At 36.2% G+C, this 20,738-nt stretch overlaps 1 protein-coding gene across 2 annotated transcripts; it reads left to right on the top strand.

Annotated features, from left to right (window-relative positions):
- The first annotated feature begins 1,174 nt into the window (after positions 1 to 1,174).
- On the top strand, positions 1,175 to 19,585 carry LOC135686683 (uncharacterized). 2 transcript variants are annotated; one of them, XM_065202968.2, is made up of 9 exons: positions 1,175 to 1,556; positions 6,491 to 6,636; positions 7,208 to 7,252; positions 10,021 to 10,130; positions 12,931 to 13,412; positions 13,617 to 13,828; positions 14,505 to 14,580; positions 15,424 to 16,002; positions 16,858 to 19,585. In XM_065202968.2, exons 1-9 carry the CDS (start codon positions 1,505 to 1,507, stop codon positions 18,120 to 18,122), a joined length of 2,967 nt encoding a protein of 988 aa, XP_065059040.2. In that variant the 5' UTR covers positions 1,175 to 1,504; the 3' UTR covers positions 18,123 to 19,585. The 2 variants fall into 2 exon arrangements, with proteins under 2 accessions (XP_065059040.2, XP_065059039.2); XM_065202967.2 differs by having other exon boundaries at positions 1,180 to 1,556; positions 16,852 to 19,585.
- The last annotated feature ends 1,153 nt before the right edge of the window (positions 19,586 to 20,738 follow it).

Genomic DNA, 20,738 nt, shown 5'->3' with positions numbered 1-20,738 from the left:
ACAAGTGTCATTCATGACAAACATTACAAATTCTAGCTGTTTTGAAAATGAAATAGTTGTTTAACTACAACCAAGAATAGCATGAGGTTTCTAGGCTTCTAACAATTTGCGAAAAGTTCGGAATCATAATCTGTTTTACTTGCTCTTTTCTTTCCTGGAAGGGCTCGACTTGTTTGCCTTTTAACAAGCAACCATAGCTACTAAACTATCAAACTAGCAATAAACATTCACTTAGTAAGTATTGGATTTTATCTCTCCGTCTCACCTCAAACCAATGCTTTGGCATTTATTGCAACGAAAGGTGCCATTTACATTCCTCCTTTCTTTTGAAACTGTTTTTTTTCCAACAAAGTAGAGTTGAGACTCTATTCTACATTCAAGAATATTCAACAACGTTTTAAAGATATGAGACAAATACAGCTCTCATTATTCTCAGTATGAATTTTTGTGATTGCCTGTAGAAACATCATTTCGTATTTCCTCAAAGATCAAAATTTTTTGTCGCTTGTGAAAACAATTTTGCTTTCATTCTTTTCACACTGAAAGTCAACATATATTGAAAGTTTTTTTCCATTTGAATTTTATGTTTGCAAATATTTCTGGACAATATATGATGGAATTGACAGATGTTGGCAATACAGGCCTAGGCAAACAAACAATTTTATTTTGTCATATCTTTTGATCTCTTGCATGGAGGTTGAAGATAAAATGTGTAATCTGTGATAAAATTTGAAAACCACGAGTTCTGAGTAAATACAACGCTAAAAAAAGTTCTAGATAATAATTGTTGTTATAAATATAATTATTCATAAGTTTTGAATTTTATTTTTTCTTTTTCTTGATCGTTTCTTTATATTACTACGATTGCAATAGTTTAATTTTGTGAAAACAGGCTTGCCTGCTATAAATCACCTATGTAATAGAAAGATTGTAGTTTTAACTGGAATTCAAAATGATAAGGGTTTCGATTTTTATTAGTCTCGTTTGAAATGAAACAGGTTTTTGATTGTTGCAATTATTGAAATTAACTGGAAACGCGTTGCGTTTAATCTGAAGCATATTTCTAGTAAGTGCGTTAAATAAATGTTTCCACCAAGAAAACTGTCAAATTAGAGGGGGGGGGGGGTAAATAGGGATGAGAAAAGAAAATGCTGAATAATGGTGAAATTTTATTGTGAAAGGAGGAGCTCATCCCGAGCTGAAAAATGGTAAAAGAACCAATTCAAGTCTCGTTATTGATTCTCGATAGCGTATTGATCAGATAGGTAGGCTAAAAACACGGTTTTGATTCAAGCTGCGGGTACTCGTTTGCAGCGGTTTGTCCTGAGTTCAATGCACCGTAAACTGTTGCTAGGAACAGGTGGCAATTTGGTTAATCACCAACAGACCTGCTTCGAAATCGTTGGACTGTCTTTGGTAACGTAAACAAATTTCTTATGGTTTCTTGCAAAAAATCCAAGCAACCCATCAAACACAGTCTACAGTAAACGGTACAGAATTTAAGATGATCAGTCATCCAAATGTCGTTGTGGTTTTTATAGTATTACAGTTATCCGGTAAGTTCTAACTCGACTTTCGAGTTCCTTCTTTAATATCAAATGTTTAACTAGTAGTTGCATGTAACGGACTTGTCAGCTTCAAAGTTGAATGACAAACGGTGTAATTACCTACTTTAATACAATTTAAATGCATTTAAACAGCGTATGCATGCGTGTATCTAGCCTTGCCTGATTGATAAACTGCGAATCGCGAGGTTTCGGCACATTTGTAGTTCACACTGCAAATCATTATCTCAGTAGGTAAAAAGGCAGAAGAGAATGACGGGTCGTGTAATTCCGAAATATGTTTGCTTGCATCAAAAGTTATTACAGAAGGAATAAAATTCTACTAAAATCAAAGATAGTTTCGATGTTCTGATCGGGTGTCGTAAAAATCAGGACAAATATTTAAGATGGAACCACGCAGTTTAAGGATCTTTGGTGTTGCTTAGAGTTAGGTCATATGCGCTGGAAACACAATTACATGACAAGTATATGGTTCTGTCAAGATGTTTAGCTCCACAGGATGGCACCGTCTTTATTCTGTTTTCGATCCTATAGTGTGTGCATGTTAGTGACGTCACCATAACCATATCACTAACAAAAGCTAGTTCTTAATTCTAAATTATATCCAAAAGAGTTTTTGAAAGATTTTGTGAACATCGAAGCGTAGTAATAAGAAGAGGATTTGTTTCTTGGTGGAACAGGCAGTACATATGTTGCTTACGTGCGGGATGACGTATGAAAAGTCAACTTGAGGCATAAGTCGTTTCAGACATTTTTGAGTAGTCTATTAGGTGCTACAAAGGAACTCTGAACTAGGAACCTAGGAACTAGGATCTCAAGAAATACTCTTAAACAAAGATGTCTTCTTTCATGCTTAATATTCCAATAAAAGGGAATTAACGCAAACAGAACTTATGATTGACTAGCTTTTATTTCGCATAGGCCTAGCCCTTGATCGAAGATCTAAAAAACATTGGTATTACGAGATGGTGCTAAAATTCTATGGCAGAAGCGTTATAAAAATGCTTTGAACTTTCAAATTAAAAATTTCAAGGTTCTTGGTGATAACAGCTCATCTACCGGTATATCCAGGCAATAGTTTAGAAGCTCAAAAGTATGTGTGCTTTGAGCAACAATCAACCCCTGAAAAAGCAAATAATCTTCTAATCCTGTTGAGAAAAGAGGAAGATTCCTTAACCAACGGTTGAATAAATACATTATAAAGAATTATTATCTTCCAAAGACATACACGGTCCTTCTTTGATTTTGGGAATTAGTAGAAGGACAGTTTCTTTTGAAAATACTTTTAATATACCAAGAAACGGCAATGTCAACAGAATCTCTATGTGTACAGTGCATAGAAACGCTGAAATCTTTGTTAGAAGACATAGTTAAAGTGATTTGGACAACGTCTTCTGAAACCAAAGCTTTTGTAATTTGACGAGAATTTCATACTGTATTGTTTGAGGGTCTTTGCCTGTTTGAATAGAACTCATTGATTTATTATATAAGATTAAACACTTCAGATCTAAAATATTCACTTCAGATGTAAAAGATTTAAAAGCCCCATTCTTCCTGGCCGTCAGATAACATGCAAGTTTAAACAATTACAAACCTAAACATCACGGTATTCGACTAAGAATTATATTGTAATGATGATTTCTTCAAAACACCATGTTTATAAACAAATAAACTTTTCTAAAAAGGCCGGATACTTTAAAAAGAGCCTTTGATAGTTGCGTTTTCCAAACAAGGAACCATGATGTTGATATCTGGAATGTCACAAGCATCTTGAATTGCATTGCAGTGAACCATCTTAGAGGTGCACATTTGGTTAAATCATCTTTTGGCATCTCTAGCAGCTTTGCTGAGAAAAAACTTAACTTTATATATTCTTTATTTTGCTATTAAAATAGAATTTTACAAAATGTTTGAGTCAAATGGCAATTTGAAATATTTTAAAAGCATATGCAACAAGCCGCAGGCTGGAGAGCAACTTTTCGATTGCTAGGCCAGCAGAATTAGATTGTTCATGATTCTTTCAGTGAAGAGAGCAGGATGTTGAAGCGCCAAGAGTTTTCCCTGACTTTGTAAGCGAGGCTCGAGAAGACTCCTGGGACTTCAAGAAAAAACGTTATGAAAACACACGTTATGAAAAGCAATCAAGAAAATCATTAAATTTAGGCCAAAATTGCATGTCTCCTTTTCATAAATTTCTGTTTCAAAAGGTCAGAGACATGACTTAAGAAAAAACGTGTATCAATACATTAATGAAGGGAGGTAGCAAGCGGGAGGCAGGGGATCTGGGCACCCAATATTCTACAGGTTCCCAAACCAAAACCTTTGCAAATTATACTGAGTTTGAAAATGTGCACATTTTGCTTCTTAACCCTCTCCCCATGATTGCATTGGTTTGTACATGTTTGTGCGTTACCTCTGTACGTTATTTTTGATATAATTATATCTATGTGATGCTAAAAAAATTTTGGCCCCCCATCTTTCAAATCATTCAAATTATATAAAGCATCGAATCGATTTGCTTACACTTTTCCGGATAGGTAGGTTGTTGCTAAAGAAACAGCCACATTCTTTACAGCTTTATAGTTTCTTTTTTTAAGCGTGTTTATTCGGTTACCGTCAGCCAAACAAAAAATAAGCTATTGTTGCTAAATGATGAGCAGTCCCAACAATCTCTGAGTGATGAAACCTTTTTCGAAATGTGATTTAATGATTAATGTTGCTAGAGAAAGTAATGCTTTTGCTTCAAAATGAAATCGGCATAGAAATTTCGAAGCGAACTGTTCATCGCGCGGCATTGGGGCAAATATTGTTTCGACGTTAGTGCTATTCGTCGTGTGGCTCAGCGACGACACCAGGGACTCGTCGTTTATCGAATTTATGGCCACGATAGCCGGGTTTCATTTTCGCAACATTCCACGACGAACCCCGGATATCGTTGTCATGTAAGATTCTCGACGACGAATCCGGGTTTTGCCGCGTATCCTCGTTTCTAATTTTCAACGTGATGTGAAACTAGATTTGAAATTTGAAAATGAGACTACGCGGCGAAACTCGATTTCGTCATCGAGAATCTTAAATGTCAACGATATTCGGGATTTATCGTGGAATGTTGCGACAACGAAACCCGCGTATAGTCCTTTAGTCGTTTATAAATTAGATTGATGACGTATCCCGGGTTTCGTCGCTGGACCACGGGACAACTAGCACATACGACGAAACATTTTTGACCCCAATGCCGCGCGATACATTTTTGACCCCATCACACCGAAATCACTCCGGGCTGATTGTCGGAGCCCTTCATGCCGGATAGATTTGGCATTGTGTCATGTTATCCAATAGGAAAATCAAGACGCAATGATAACGGTCCAGTATAGTGTGAACTGGGCCTGGATCGAATTAATCACAAAAACCTATATGGATCAAATAAAATTACCAATCTGCGCCTAAATGTCCTGCGGTTTTGTGATTTTACTTATGAGAAAGTGAATGATTTGTTTTTTGTTTGAAAACAACTAGTTTCGATTTCTTGAGAATCGTTGGTAATCACAGGTGTTCTATTTGAAATCATGACTGCGAATTCAATATTTACGAAATGATGATAACTTGTTTAACAAGATAAGGTTAATCTGCCTAGGCGAACTATTAGGACTTGTGTCGCTGCCTTTGGGACAACTTAGCTTAGAATATTAATAGTTAAACTAACAGCGAAACTGGTATCGTAGAAATAGGCCTGAATGATAAACAACGTCACAAATAAACTCCTTCAGTGTTGTTTTACAGATTTTAGAAAGTCTACTAAATTCTTATGAAAATAAGCATCGTCTTCTTTGTAAATTAGCATAATTCTCGACCCAAACTAATTATTGTCATGCTTGCTGCTAATTTCTTGCCTGGCGCCCAGTACAGACTTCGGGGCTTTTCGAAGGGCCTAGAAAATAACTACAGAATTAAATTTTTATAATTTTATACTTTACCTTGCCCCTTTAAATTCGAATCCTTCTCTTTCCCCCGAAGCAATGTTGGATTTTTAGTTCTATATCATTTCTCTTTCAAAACATTCATTTGGGGGAGGGGGGAAAGTTGATTTTTAAAGGAACGTGAAAATATAAGCTTTCCTTGAAAAGTCTGAATCATTTTTGTCCGGGATTGTAGCCAATTGCTATACTTGTTGGGGATAGGAAGGAGAGAGAGACTCTTCAAAAGTCTGAGGCAACCCTCCATCCTGGAGTCAGAGCGCATGCGTAGTAATGACTTTGTTCCATGCGCATAATCTTTGTCTCCAGGACGGAAGGGTGCCTCACTAAAAATAATACTCTCTCTTGCTTGTCTCCCCAATAAACACATTCATTTTTTATAAGAAGCTTGCTAAAATAAACGAGTACTTGACAATCAGAGAAAATTAAGAGGCTTCCGTACTCGAAGCAAAAAATTAAGAAACAAATGAATTTTGAAGCGAATCTCTTGACAGAAACGCTTTTGCTTCATTTTCATTTACAAACATACTTTATCTACGATAACAGAATCTTTCTTCCGTTTCCTATAAGAATTAAAAAATTTAGTATCAAGAGATTTTGTAACCCCATCCAATAATCATTTCCTCATTTATACCAGGATATTCAGATGAATGACGAATGCTCAAACTTACTTCTTCTAACAGAGATACTCCATGCCTCTTCTTTACTTGTTTATCATAACTTCATGGCACTATAATATCAACAGGCAAAAGTCACATTAACAGTTCTGTTTCGAAAATCCAGAAAAGTTGCACTTTGAACATTAGGACGTAAACAGAATGCAACTTATGAACAAACAACTTTTTAGAAATGGCTTTGAAAAGAAAACAGTAGCTTTTTGTTGAAACAGACTATTCTTCGAGGACATAAGTCAAACAAGATGGAACAAATATTTTGGCTCTTTCTTTCTAGGTTCTTTTCAAGTTGCTCCAGAGGAAAGCATACTGCTGAAGAAATTGTTAACAGGGCATTCAAGTGACATAAGGCCACTGCCTAAAGACCTCACTGGACCTACCGTTGTTAACATAACCGTCCGAATCGTTCAAATACTTGATATTGTAAGCACCTTTTGATTAAATGTACGCAAGGATCTACTCGTTTTTCAATATTCATCGTGTGAATAATGGCAAAATTTAAATGTTAACTAAACCTATCTGTTTATGGCTTTTGGGCATACAAAATTTTTTGAATCTTCATCTTGAATTTACAGATATTGCTGGTGTAGTTGACTGCTTTCTAGTCCATCTGCAAATTTACAGGTGCCATTATTGAAGTTATCCCAAAATAATTTTTATCTGCGTGGCCTAATTTCTATCTACGGTTATCTAACTCATTTCATCCATTTTTATCTATCGATTTGCTTTTATCAGCTTTGGTTTGGTTGCAAAGCGAAATATTAAAACAGTAATTTCACGTGAGAAGGCAGACTGCTTCCATTACTGCTTCTCAGTTCAAATGGGTTCCTTTGATAATATAAAAAAAATTCCGCGCAGCTGAAACATAAGAGACAAACTGCAATTCGATTATATGTTTACCTTCCAAAACATAACAAGCAAAAAAGTACCTTAGAATAAGAACAAAACAAGCAAAAATAAGATGTCATATCAATTCAAACTTTCTTACTTTCAGGATGAAAGAAATGAAGTGTTATCAATGCTTACATGGACAACAATGGTAAGTAATGCAATTTTTAATGAATTACAATAAACCAAATTAACTTTTGTGCTAATTCAACCAAAATATCTAATTGATCCTGCACAGTTTTCCGGTTTTTTTTTCGTGGGCTGCGCATGTGATCTACGCTTGCGGTAAGATTCTTTTTCTCTTGGCCTACCATTAACACCATACCGTTTCTAAAAAAGGTCATTCTGACAACATTTACATTTACAGTGACCAACAATCTTTGATAACTACAGATGACACTGCAGCATGCTAATGTTGAATTGGGTTTTAAATTGTTTCAGTTGGCCAACTAACGGTTAAGATAGAAACGTGCCAAGTAATAAATCGAAATGAAAATGAAAGCAGTCAAATATTTTACCAACAATCATTGATGTCTTTATTCATGCCAAAAACCAAATTTGCCAAGTTGACATTTAGAAATTCCAAGTCTGCCGAGTAAAAATCCGATTCATTACTCTTAGAGAAGGTATCACCCCCCCCCCCCCCCTATAGACACATGCACAGCCCTGGTAGCGCTGTCCCTTTCTAAATTTTTAGTAGCAAATTTTTTCAACAAGCTTATGTAGTTCTATATCTTTCTGCCCCCTTACCACACCCTTAAAGACAAGCAACTTAGATAGCCTCATTCCCCAGAGCTTGATAATTGTAGCAGGGCTCTATTAGATTGTGATTTTATTAGCAACACAATTTTATCACCAATTTCAAGTTCAACTCCAATAGACCATGGAAAATGTGCAGAAGCAATGTAAATGTCACACAGCCTTAGCTTGACATGTATTGAAAATTCAAGTAGCTAATGCCTCGTGCCAACAACTGTAATTGCAAAAAAAGAAAAAAATAATTTAGATAACAGTGAAGATCAAACAGATCCTGAGATCTTGATTTGTAAATTGTGCCCATTGTCCCCTAGCCCTGCCCAGTAGGTGGAAGAATAGCAGACAGTTATCAACTGACTGAGTTTATGAAACATGTCGTATCTTGAATTAACATATTTCCTGCTCATGATTAAGTAATGTGCTAATTTCTTGGAGAAATATTCCAAAGGAGGTTTGCATCAATACGACTCACATTGTAGATTATGTGATAACTTGTCAACAGTTAAAAATTGATCAGCTGTACGCTGTTTCATTGTTTGAGCAACAACGGGAAATTACATTCAGCACCAGTAAAGTTATGTGACGTAATTAAAGCAACAGTGAGGCTAACATCTTCAAGTTGTTTATGATTTCCTCTTACTCGGTAATTGCGATCTTTCTGAAAATTTTTAATTTGTTATTCTCCTCAATCCAGTTGTATATGATAGTTAATTAAGGTAATGCGATTCGCCGTCCTTTTTTGGTTAGACTCGATAAAAAAACCTGTAGATATATTGTAAATAACCTGTTAAGAAATGTAAACATTTAAAACGGATATAAATGCCCATAAATATCTTATTGAAGCAAGTGTAAAGTCTATTTGGAGTAGTTGAAGATGAAATTAAGCAGTTAGTAAGCAACGAGGCTGATTGTCTGTAAGTCATTCCATACTAGATATGGCTGCTTTGAATTATGACTGAATTTCTATAAGAAGCTGGATTATAATAATTTTTATTCATATATAGCGTTGATTGAGGTATTTAAGGAACCAAGCCACGAATATCGCTGGAGATTTTTGTCTGATGCATTAAGCCGTGCTTCGTAATCGATTGGCTGGTACTAAACAATTTTCCAATCAGTCGTTATCTTTTCGCCCTTTAGATCCTTCCTTCATCTTATACTTTTGCTTCATCTTAAGCTGAGTTTTAAAAGATCTGAATAGCAAGATAGGAGCTAACTGAAAGATGTGTATTCTGACAGTTTGTTCCCAGACAAGGAGTATAACAGGGATCTGTTCTTGGGTCTCTTTTCTTTAATCTTGTCTTGTACAAAACAAAACATTTTACAACCTTAGCGGTAGGTCTTTATATAATTTTGCTCATGAAGGCACAATCTGTCACTACAACCAACACTATTAAATGACTTAATTGGTTGAAAGAATTGCAAGTCCCACAAAGTTTCAAGCTATCGCAATCGGCAATAATGATGAATGCAAAGATTACTTTGAAACTGACAAAGCTTTTGAAAGAAGATAATTCATTTCAGTTATTGCCCAAATTTATGGATGATAAGTGACAAAGAAAGCCAATAAAGTCTAAGGAAAATCAATGGGAGAATAATCCTGTTTCAAGGGCTGAAACCCCTAGCCGAATAAGATATAAGATCAATGCATTCAAACACGAACATACCAGAATTTATTTTGTTATCATTAGGGTGATAAGAGTGCATATAAGACTTCAAAAGTCTGATGATTATATCTAAATATTTACACATTAAATGACAATAATTTAAATCAAAGTAAAAAATCTCCATAAGCACCTTGATATTTCTATCAAAGTTGAAGGTCAATTCAAGCTAAGATCAAACAGCTATAAGAACAAACAGTAGAAGTTAATCTCCCAACAACGCAATGTTGAAATTCCTTGCTTACTTAAACTTCTATACTTTTCGTTGGTTTCCAATGTTGAAATAATGGAAAAATATGTCAGTTTTCAGCCCCTCTGGCGCCCCTCTGGCGCCCCTCTGGCGCCCCTCTGGCGCCCCTCTGGCGCCCCTCTGGCGCCCCTCTGACGCCCCTCTGGCGCCCCTCTGGCGCCCTTCTGACGCCCCTCCCCTTCTTATCGATTTAATAGTTTGGTGGCTAAGAGCTTCATGAATACTAAATTGTATAAATTTCACTTCTAGCAATGGGAAGACAGCACATTCACATGGGACCCAGGTGCTAATAGCAACATACGCAACCTAGTGTTTCCTGCTGGTAATATTTGGGTACCAGATGTCTTTATTCACAACACGTGAGTCGAAATTTTATAGCTAGGTTTATCGTCTAGATTTTAGGCTATCTAGACGTATGTTACCAGCAACTCATATTCCATTATGAAACAGTTATTTGTGATATATTATATTGCTGAAAAATATTTAACTCTTATATTTGTCTTTGTACTTGTATTTGTTTCTACCTAGCATCCGAAGGTAGTTTTTAGGACACTAAGAAGCCTATGCTGATCAAGCAGTGTCCTTGTCCTTCCTCTCGATGTCACCACACCTCGTGATTCCTATGCCTAGAGTTACAGAGGTCTGGCGACTGTCCTCATTTTGGGTGAAAGTTATGCCAGGGACTAGCCTGTGTTCCAGACCCCTAACTTGAAAGTAGAGGCTACTTTCAAGTTAGGGGTCTGGAGCACAGGCTACCAGGGACTCGAACAACGGACCCTTGGGTCTGTAGTCAGCCATATGATAGCTGAACCATCCTCACATCTAACTCTAATTTAATATCATAACTTTGGAATATAGTCTGAGAAAAACAATAATGAATGCATTCCCAGTGAAATTATTGTCAATTATGTTATTATTTGCTATTTACTTTGAACTGCTAGACTAGGCTAAGAAAAACAACCTATATCAAAGCCTCCCGTCTACCCAATACCATGTTTGTAGACGTCAATAGTCAATCTGAATACCTTTTTAATTTATTTTCATGCCTGTTGGATATGACATTAATAATATGGCGAAGAAACTAGATATGGATACACTCGGAAGTTCCATTTTTGAGGTGCAAACAGTGGCGTAGCGTGACTTTTTCGACTGGGTATTCTCTATTAAACAAAAGGGTGGGGCAGGGTGTGGCTTGATGGGGCTTGATGAAAATAGGGGGATAATAGGATAATTAAAAGGATTAGCTATTGACATTTTATCTAATTTTCTTTTTGGTTCGGTTGGCAAGTACTGCACTGTCAGGGCATTACTATTTTATCTTGCTATGATGAAAACGATACTTTGCTGAAGAACCCAACGCAAATATACTCTTCGAACTCATACATTGCATCAAATTACCACTAAACCATTTCATCAAAAGTAATTCAAATCAAAACATATCATTGAAAGCCAGTAAAATTTTACTGGTCGAAATATGTCCCAATAGTTGTTGTTGAATCGTCTAACATTTGCACTGATGTAAAGAGGAAGTAACTGTAAACACCTACTCTTAATACCTCAATACATAAGGGCTTTCGAAAGTTTCAAAATTATTCACATAGGGCGTTACATGAGTTATAAATGATTTTGTGGTATGCAGTATAGACTTTTTCTTCATGGCCTAATCGTGATATTTTCAATACAAGTTAATATTTGAAAGAATCGAAGGTAATGAGATGAGACTGCACAATAATGCAAATAAATGCGCTCGAATAATGCAAACAAAATAGGCCAACAAGATAACTGAATCACCAGGCAACTTTAAGGATATTATCCAGGCCTATCTGCATTTACTTTAATTCTATCACATAATACAAACAGAAACATCCCTGATTGGCAAGCAATAACAAATTGGCATTTCAAGAGGGAACAGATCTGAGTCAGTGTAGTATTATGTAGCAGCCTACCTTTCCTTTCAACTTTGCTGTTGGTAATTTAAGATTAGGGGTCAAATGAGAGAATGATTATGAAACAGTAATACAGACATTGCAATAGTTTTTTTAATTAAGTCATGTTTACTGTTATCGATGCAGCTCCATCACTCCAACCGCTCCGCTCCGACGTCCATTAACTGTTTTTATCGATCTCATAACGAGACTATTTTGAACCAACTTTGAGGCTGTACGCTGCATATTTCTCAGCGTACAGAACCATTGTTTTAGCTGATTAACGGCAAATATTATTCATGGAAAGGAGCATTTTGATTGGTTAAAGTACCGTCTAGGGTATTCACTGCGTATTCATGACCGATCTCCATACAACATGAAGTAGCTCAATCTTCAAAATTAACTTCAAAGATCTCCCAGCTTCTCTATGCTTCGCAGCGTTATTGTTTCTATGAATTTGGTGATATTTTGTACTTGTACAAAATGTAGAATATCGGAGGTAACGATTTCAACCAGAATCAATAGCCCCAAAACATTTTTTACTTACTACAATTATACGTCGTATTAATATTTTTTCTGAGAAATCTCAGGGTATTCACTGAATACCTTGAATACCCGGACGCTACGCCACTGGGTGCAAATGCTTTAGGTAGTAATTGAATGTGGATTAAGCAGGCTGCATCTTTTATCCACACACCGTATAGGGCACAGTCAAGAAGAAATAGAGAACCATTGTTATCAGTAAGAGTGAACAAAGAAAAAAATACATCTAACTGACGTCACCATTGACACCCGCTATTGAGAAATAACACCTAGTAGCCATATTGCAGTATAATGAAAGGCAACAAACATGATTGAAGAAATCAAATTTAATCAAAGCAAAATCAAGTTCATTTTTGTAATCAAAGATATCTGAAATTGAAATGTTTGTTTAGACCTGGTCTCTAATCAGATTTTCATTTCTGTGAATGTGGAAATAAACCACGATAACAAAAACAAGAATTGTTAAAACTTTTTTAGCAATCAGGTTTCACTTGAAGATAAGAAATTTGCGTTATTCCTGTCAAACTCATGGCAATAGGAAGGTTTTGTTTCATTCAAATTGATGTTTTGAGAAATGCCTTCGTTGCATTTCTTATCCGTCTTACAAATGCTTTTGCCGCAGCAATTCATGATCTATCTACTTGTTAAGGAAACTTGGTGTAATGTTATGAAACCTGGACCTTTGTTTCAGGCAAGAGATTTCGGCTGGTTTTCACCTTGGATTGCCTCAAAACAGCGATGATGCTCCATTTTTGGCAAAGGCTGAAGCCAATGGATTAATTTCCTTGGGATTTCCGCACATAATAAGATCAAGCTGCAAGCTTAACATAAGCGAATATCCTTTTGATACACAATACTGTCCTGTGACTCTTGGTTCTTGGACACATGATAAATCAGAATTAATCATCAACATAGTTCAAGATCAATTCATCCAGGAAAACCAGTTCGGGAAAAAGAATAAGGCATGGCAGCAGACGTCATCAGAATGCAAGAAGACAAAGACAGACTGTCCGTTTGATCAAACAAGTAACCAATGCAACGTCGTCCAGTGTTTTGTTGGCTTAAAGAGAACGGCATGGTTCGAAGTCATAAGTTACACATTGCCTACTATTATCATTGCTGTCTTGTCAATAATGGTATTCATGGTGCCACCAGAAGCTGGCAAACGCATGGGTAATTATGCTTCTTCTTTCTGCAAATTCCTATCTTTTATCTTTACATAAATCATCAAACGCCTCCACTTTCAAATTTTCCTCAACGTCTTTGAATCTAACGACTTGGAAAAACTACAGCAAAGAAACCCTTCAAATATCTTGCAGATTAATTTTCCAATCATTTTTATTATAATACAATGAAGATATTTTTGTCAATTTTCAGAGGTTGGAATTACTCTCATACTCTGCATAGCAGTGTATCTATCACTAATTAATAAGAAAATGCCTCCAACATCAGAGTCATTTCCCTTGGTCAGTAAATTCTATGGATGCATCATCGTTGAAATCACTATTGCAATGGTATGCTCATGCTACTGCTTGCACATTTATGATCCAGAAGGCCTCAGACTGCTGCACTTTCCAAACTACTTAAGGGTAAGTTCACAAAGAAGCTACTAATTTTATTATGAAAACCTTCACTTTGATTTAAAGGAATTCTTACTTCAGTGAGTATCTTATTTCAGTGAACACCTAAGCGTCACACCATGTAGCATTCATAATGTAATGATCGTGGCATCTAATGTTAATTTTAATTGAGCTTCGTGAATATGCGCTGGTTTTAGAGTGCAAAAATAAAGCATGAGAAACAGGACACAAATTATAAACTGGAGAACAGTTTCCATTGTCCTCAGTGTGCATCTATAGATATTTCTTTCTTTAATCATTCTTTCAACATTATCTTCTAAATTGTCAGCTAGCATAACATTATGAAAATATGAACTAACTCACATATAACTCACAGTGTATTCACAGTAGCTATAGCCTTTGTCAGAGAATCCAAGATAAGGGTCATGACTACTATTCAAGACAATGCAGTAATTGTTTTTTCACAAAACAAACATTTCTATATATAACCCTTAAGTTAAAGAACGACCTTAAGTTGAAGCAAAACATACAACTCAGAAAACGTTTAAAAGAGCTCATCTGAAGCTGCATAATATAACAACAAAAGAGAGGAACAGTGACACGGTCTTAGTGAATTTTGTTTCTTGTAAAGAAAAGCTTAGCCTTTAAAGAAGTATTTTTAGTAATATAGCATCGTCTTTTTCAGACCCTAGCTTTTGGAGTACTTGCACGAATAACATTCTACCAAACGAAAGGAGGAAAACCTAGCAGAATTCATCCAAGTCAGTATCATTTGTACAAATTACGTCTTCAGTCACACTTACAGCAAATCCTAATGATTTTTTACATTGATATATAAGTTCTTGTAAAGAGCAATAGCGATATTTTGTGTATGAATATGGTTAAAATTTACGTGTTAGAAACCATGCAGATTATTGCATAGAGCAGTAACGTTGTTCGGGACGAAAATATGTCCTTTATCTTGCATGCCGCTCGCACATGTGAAGTTTCTTTGTTGGTACTATATGAGTTCGGAAAATCTTGATTTAGTCAGCCAAATCGTTTGCTGGTCCGTAAAATTACCTTACCGTAGATAAAGTAGGAACGACATTGTCTTTACTATTCCTTGATCGGTAAAGTTTACTTTACCTTTTATGACTACGTCCATGACTGGTTTTTACTATACGTACCAGGTTTGCTTTGAACTGGGTATTCTTTATTGTTGCTTGAATGCCGGTTGGTTACTACTCGGCAGCTATAATGCTAAACTATAACATCTTGAACTATAACTACTGTATTTAGACACCTTGAAACTGACAATCATCTTCTTAGACTAAATCAGGCTGTTTCATCGTTGCCTATCTGGTACTTGGATATGAAATTGTTAACTAGAACATTGTTGACTATTAACCTTGGAATATGATCTATGCTTTTTAGTTACGACATAGCAATGTGTATTACCAATGTGTATTGACCATTGTTAGTTAATATCTGTCAATTTGCGACTTCAAATTGATTTTAACAGCTAAGAACAAATGTTTCGCTCATTCTTTCTAAGCGTGAAGGAGTTTATGGCTTTCACAAAGAAAATGTTATTACTTTCTACTTTCCCATCTTCTGTACAGCTAATGCAGAAATAAAGATAGTTGAAAGACGGCGAAAAAGCATGCTTGCAATGAACAGCACTCTTCAACTAAATGCAACAGCTCATGGGCCTAAGACATATTCAGTTAAACCAACTGATAACAAGCATTTTGGAGTGAAAATCGAAGACAAAAAAGAAAACCCACAAGCACAACAACAACCATACGCACAAGTGCAGCAACCACAACATATCAATCAAGTGTTAGCAGATAACAATAATCAAAGAGATAGTTCAAGTGAAGAAGCTAACGAAGTGCCAGCACCTGATTTGCAGCTCGCAGACATCGAGGAAGAAAATGAGGAAGATCTTCTTGAACAGCAAGACAATCAACGAATTGGAGAAAACCGATGCGATTCTGGGTTTGGAGAGCCGGGAGGCTCATTGTCAAATCGTTCTTCCTTGGTTTCGAGTAATTCTGTGCGTTTACCAATTGAAGCGAATTCACCGGTTAACGAAACTACTTGTGAATGTGGGCTGCAAGGTTGTGATGGCCATGGTGAAGTTATTGAAAATACGGACAATCCACCTAATGCAGTTACAGAGCATCCACCCGCTAGCGGTAACATTTTTATTGCTGTGTATCCTTACAACAGCTCTGTTTTATTTATTTACTTTTTCGAAGAAATAATGTGTTTTTCCTAAACATTGGAAGTTCCATTTTCATTTGAATCCCGTTTAGTCAAGCTTTCAAGAAGGGTAAGGAATAATCTGACTTAGTAAAAGTTTGACAATTGCCGGGTACGATTTTTGACTTGAATGCGGTAGAAAAACCCAATGGGAGTCGAAAGTCTGTCCGATTTACTGCAAGTCTCAATTATACGGGTCACGAACTAACGGGATTCAACTGTATGTATAAAAAGGTGTTAGAAGGGGAACTTTAACGGCTGAAGAGAAGGGAAGTTTGAATTTTAAGAAACTCATTAACGACACAAGCATTTAATAGGTGATGCACTTTAAGTTCAGAAACTGACTTCAATAAGTTGATTTTCAAAACAAGATGAAATTGCGCATGCAAGTTTGCTATGCAAGTTTGCACAAGATATTTCATTTTTAAGAAATTTCTTCTCTGTGGTTTTTAGTCCATTCTTGGCGATATCCTTTCAGCACTATTTCACAAGAAAAAATACATTTAAATGATGTTGAATGAATTAACATCAGATCGGTTATCCTGTTAAAACATTCGATTATTATTATTTTTATTATTATTATTAAAAATTATTACCAAACGTAAAAATATAAGTGGTCTTCAAGGGATTTGTTCTTCCATAATTTATGATGAGTTATTGTTGACTTGTAACAGTACTTTCAGTGTCAAGTGAAAAGTTTAGTATGCATTTAGGTGTTTTCCTCTTTATGCGGCGCTCGACCGTTGGGCCTTTCTTTCAAATGATTCCTTTGCTCTTTATAGTCTCAGAACCAAATCAAGCAGACGAAAGCAAAGAAGACAATACTCAAATGGTACCAAATAGCACTGAAGTGAAAATTATCAGACGGTCTAAAACCACTCTTATAGGATGTACGAACACGACTGAAGTTCAAGGGAGCCTTCTTTCAAAGAGTCTCTCAGCCCGTCCATACACAGACAGCGTTTTGTCTATTTGGAAGAGACGCAAATATGCAAAAGCCTTCCACCCAACTGTTCGTTCTAAAGCAAGCTTAACGGACTTTGACATGGAAAAGTTTTCAGGACCCAAATCAGAAGCAGGCCAATCAAGTTCAACACATGAACATGAGGCTAGCGGACAAGCCAGTGAACACGAGGCTAGCGGACAAGCCAGTGATAGAGAGGTGAGTGAAAATGCCGAGAAAGAGACAGCTGAAGGAAAGCTGCCATTAAATGAAGAAAGTTCAACTCTAACAAGAAAAGGTAGCTTTCAAGATAAAAGCAACATGAATAACTCAAGAAAGAACTCCCAGATAAGTTTAAATAAAAATATTGCTGGGTCAAGTTCTGAACCAGGAACTTCAGGACAAGAAAATATAGAGGAGAGTACTCCAACCGAACAAGAAGATAATGCGAACACAAATGTACAAGGAAAGGATGTGCAATCTTCAAAGCCATCTATAACTAAGAGACAATCGTATGATCAAATTGAACTTGTTGATATTAATGATGATGAATGTGGAGATACGAATGAAAATAACGATCAGACAACGGAGACCACAGTCACAGAAATGAATGACGAGAAGGCAGGAGCAAATGAGGAGTGCTCTGCTATTGAGACAGAGTGCACTGAAAAGGTGGAAAACAGCGCGAATTCCAACGCAAATATGAACAGCACAGTCGTTGATAGGCACGAAGAATTTGAACATGACAATGCTGATAGCGAGACGGAAAACGAGGAGAGAGAACAGGTTACACGGAGAACAAAGAAAAGTACTATGGATGACCCCAAAGTTCTGTTTACAAGGCGACATTGGGATACACTAAGGAATCGTGTGCAACGAAGAATTACTGTAAAGGATGTTTTCGGTCAAATCTTGTCACCAAAGGAGACAAGCCCGATTGTGGCTATCGCTAACGTGTTACTTAGAGACCAGCGAAAGTATGTTATGAGGACTGAATGGATGACCAGTGCGATGATTTTCAATAGATTTTTCATCATCATCCTAGCTTTTGCAGTTATAATTTCAATGCTAGCCGTATTTATGCAATCGTCAAGGCTTCGAGATCTTTGAGCCTTAGCATAGGCACTGCATAATATTTGTGAATGTTTTCCAGTTGCCGCTGAGATAGTTTGTTACAGAGAGAAGCAAAGTAAAGATATTGCTCGGTACACACCTTTTTATAAGAATATAGTTTGCAAGAACATTATGGCTCGAAATTGGTAAAACTTGAGAATAGATAACGCATGATGGCCATGTTTAAAGTTTGCCTGAAGTATGATTTTTCATTCATCTATGTTTTTCTCTCAGGTCTCAAAATTCATGAGTTGCTTTTATAAACTACTTATAGTATTCTTATAAAGGGTGTGTATATGGCATATCAAAAGCAAAGGATTTAAAGACATAAAAGCCTTTTTAAGACTTTGAATTAAATCTGTGTTGGTTGTTGCAGGTGGCTACATCCATGTTGACTTTAGTTTTCCCAGGGGCAACTCGGTACTGGAAATGAGAATACTGCTATAGGGGCTTGAAGGGGCTTGTATTATTTGCAAGGTGTTAATGTTTTATTTTAGTATCAGCAACTGACAACTAAACGCGTAAAAAGTCCTATTCACAGAGGATTTTGACTCCTAAAAGCCCCTTTTAGCGATGCTTTACCATAAATAGAGAAAATGCACACGGTATATATACTGTTCCTCTAAAATTTGTTCTGCATAAAGATCTGTCAAGGTCGTCAGAGCACTCTTTAACGAAATCCAAGGGGAGCTCGAGCCCTTTATCCTTTTGTAGTTGGTGCCTACGGCTACATACTGTGAAAGCATTTCAAAGAGGGTACGTTATAGCAAAGACAAAATAATAATCTAAGAAATAAATTGGAAGGAAAAGTTTCAAGTTCTTCTTTTCTAAAGACTTAATATGATATTTCAGTGAGGATTTACTAATGCCTACGACGTACACGATAATGTGTCTATGACATTGCTCTAAACAAGGTCTGAACTCATTCCTGTATTGATAAGCGATTTTTATAAATTTAAATCCCTTTCTATCCTCTATCACTCTGATAAAGATAATAGTCATTTTTTGTAAGTTTATTTGGTCATAGTATAGCATAGTGATCTAAAAATTGTGAGCCTACATAGTTGTGCGATCTGATTTTCTAAATGAAAAAAGGTTGAAATTGTCAGTAGTAGAAAGAAATTTGGAATTACGAGAAAGTAGAAAGCAGAAACAATTTGACTAAAAAAGAATGTTCTAGAGGTTCTCTTTTGTTTCATGGAAAATACAAATGTTGGAATCTTCTGTTTAGGTTTAGCAAAGCTATTAAATGAATGGAACAATAAAATAAATCAAGAGAAAATAGGGGTAGAGAGTAGACTTCCAACGAAAATGGTGTATAGCCATCACTTTGTAGCTTTTTACGTATACTCTGCCCACCGAATGTCATTTATACATTTTATTTCGCACAGACATAATAATTTAATTATCTTCTTGTGTAAAAGAAGTAAATTTAAGTTAATTTTATACTAAACAGTACAGCTCTCCATAGTTTTCTTATGTCTTATCTTCTACGGTCACTTGTTTGTCTCTTTAATCTATTATCAGAGGCTTATCACTAAAAGTCTTGCTCTAAAGAATATTTGCCATATTTCCTCTACAAAGTTTCGTCGCTATGCATCGTTCTAAGTTGACCATAAAGCTTAAAATCGGAATTAGTATTTGTCAAAAACATTTTTTTGGGAATTGGGTTTCCAACTTCTACTAAACGCATTGTTTTTTAAGGTGATTCGTGGATTTTAGGAACATTAGATTCTTGATCTAGGCTTAAATTTAGGGTTTACAGATTGAGACGGTTGAATAAGAGAGGAGAGTTGCATAAGCGCAATTAAAGCAGATGCTTGAAAAAAACTGAACTTAATGGGCCAAGTAGACCTTTTAAAAAGGACATTATTTGGTGGTTTGCGGGCGGCATACAAAATTTCAGCAGAAGGGCTCGATCTGTCTGACCTGTCAACGATTTCTAGTAACAATCAACCATGTCTTACTAGGATCAGCTGGTCTCATTGACATCCTGTTATTCTGCGATGCAAAGATAAGTTTTGCTTTGAGAGTATACATCTGGCATTCTATTCAAAAGGCAACAACCTGTTAGATTCACAAGTACTTTTCACCTGCCCTTAAAAGGCTTAATTACTAGCAGCAAAGAAAAATTTTTAAGAGATTCAGGCTCTTTCTCAATGTTTTTTGTCAGCAACATTAGAGAAGATTTATAGGATAAGATTTGGATTAACGATTCGTTGCATTTGTATTTGTTTCTACCTAGCATCCGAAGGTAGATTTAGGACACTCAGAAGCTTGTGCTGACCTGGTGTGCCCACGCCTTGTGATTCCCAGGCCAGGAATTACAGAGAGCTGGCGAGTCCCCTGCACTAGGTGAAAGTTGGTTCATATCATGGACCCGAGCCACGGATCCTTCGATCTGTAGTCAAGGAGACTAATTACTGAACCATCCTTGCGTCCTTGCGCAGTTTCTACAGGGGATTCAAACATGTTACTATAATGATTTGACAACTAAGCAAAATATTCAGCAAAGTCTTGCCCATGTGACTTTATCACCTTGATCATATGACCAGACCTGATATAACTGTGCAACAGAACTTTAAAACCCACGCATATAACTTATTCATTTAT

This window comes from Rhopilema esculentum, chromosome 6 (assembly GCF_057945365.1).
Source record: "Rhopilema esculentum isolate cy_ngs chromosome 6, ASM5794536v1, whole genome shotgun sequence".
Lineage (NCBI taxonomy): Eukaryota > Metazoa > Cnidaria > Scyphozoa > Rhizostomeae > Rhizostomatidae > Rhopilema > Rhopilema esculentum.
The sequence above is the reverse complement of the archived record's forward strand: the minus strand, read 5'-3'. Positions and strand labels throughout refer to the sequence as shown.

Excerpts from the sequence above, each read along its gene's own strand:
- LOC135686683 (XM_065202967.2), top strand. The coding sequence starts at position 1,505 with ATGATCAGTCATCCAAATGTCGTTGTGGTTTTTATAGTATTACAGTTA. Across the intron at positions 6,637-7,207 it reads TCGTTCAAATACTTGATATT|GATGAAAGAAATGAAGTGTT; the intron begins GTAAGCACCTTT and ends TCTTACTTTCAG. Across the intron at positions 13,413-13,616 it reads AGAAGCTGGCAAACGCATGG|AGGTTGGAATTACTCTCATA; the intron begins GTAATTATGCTT and ends GTCAATTTTCAG.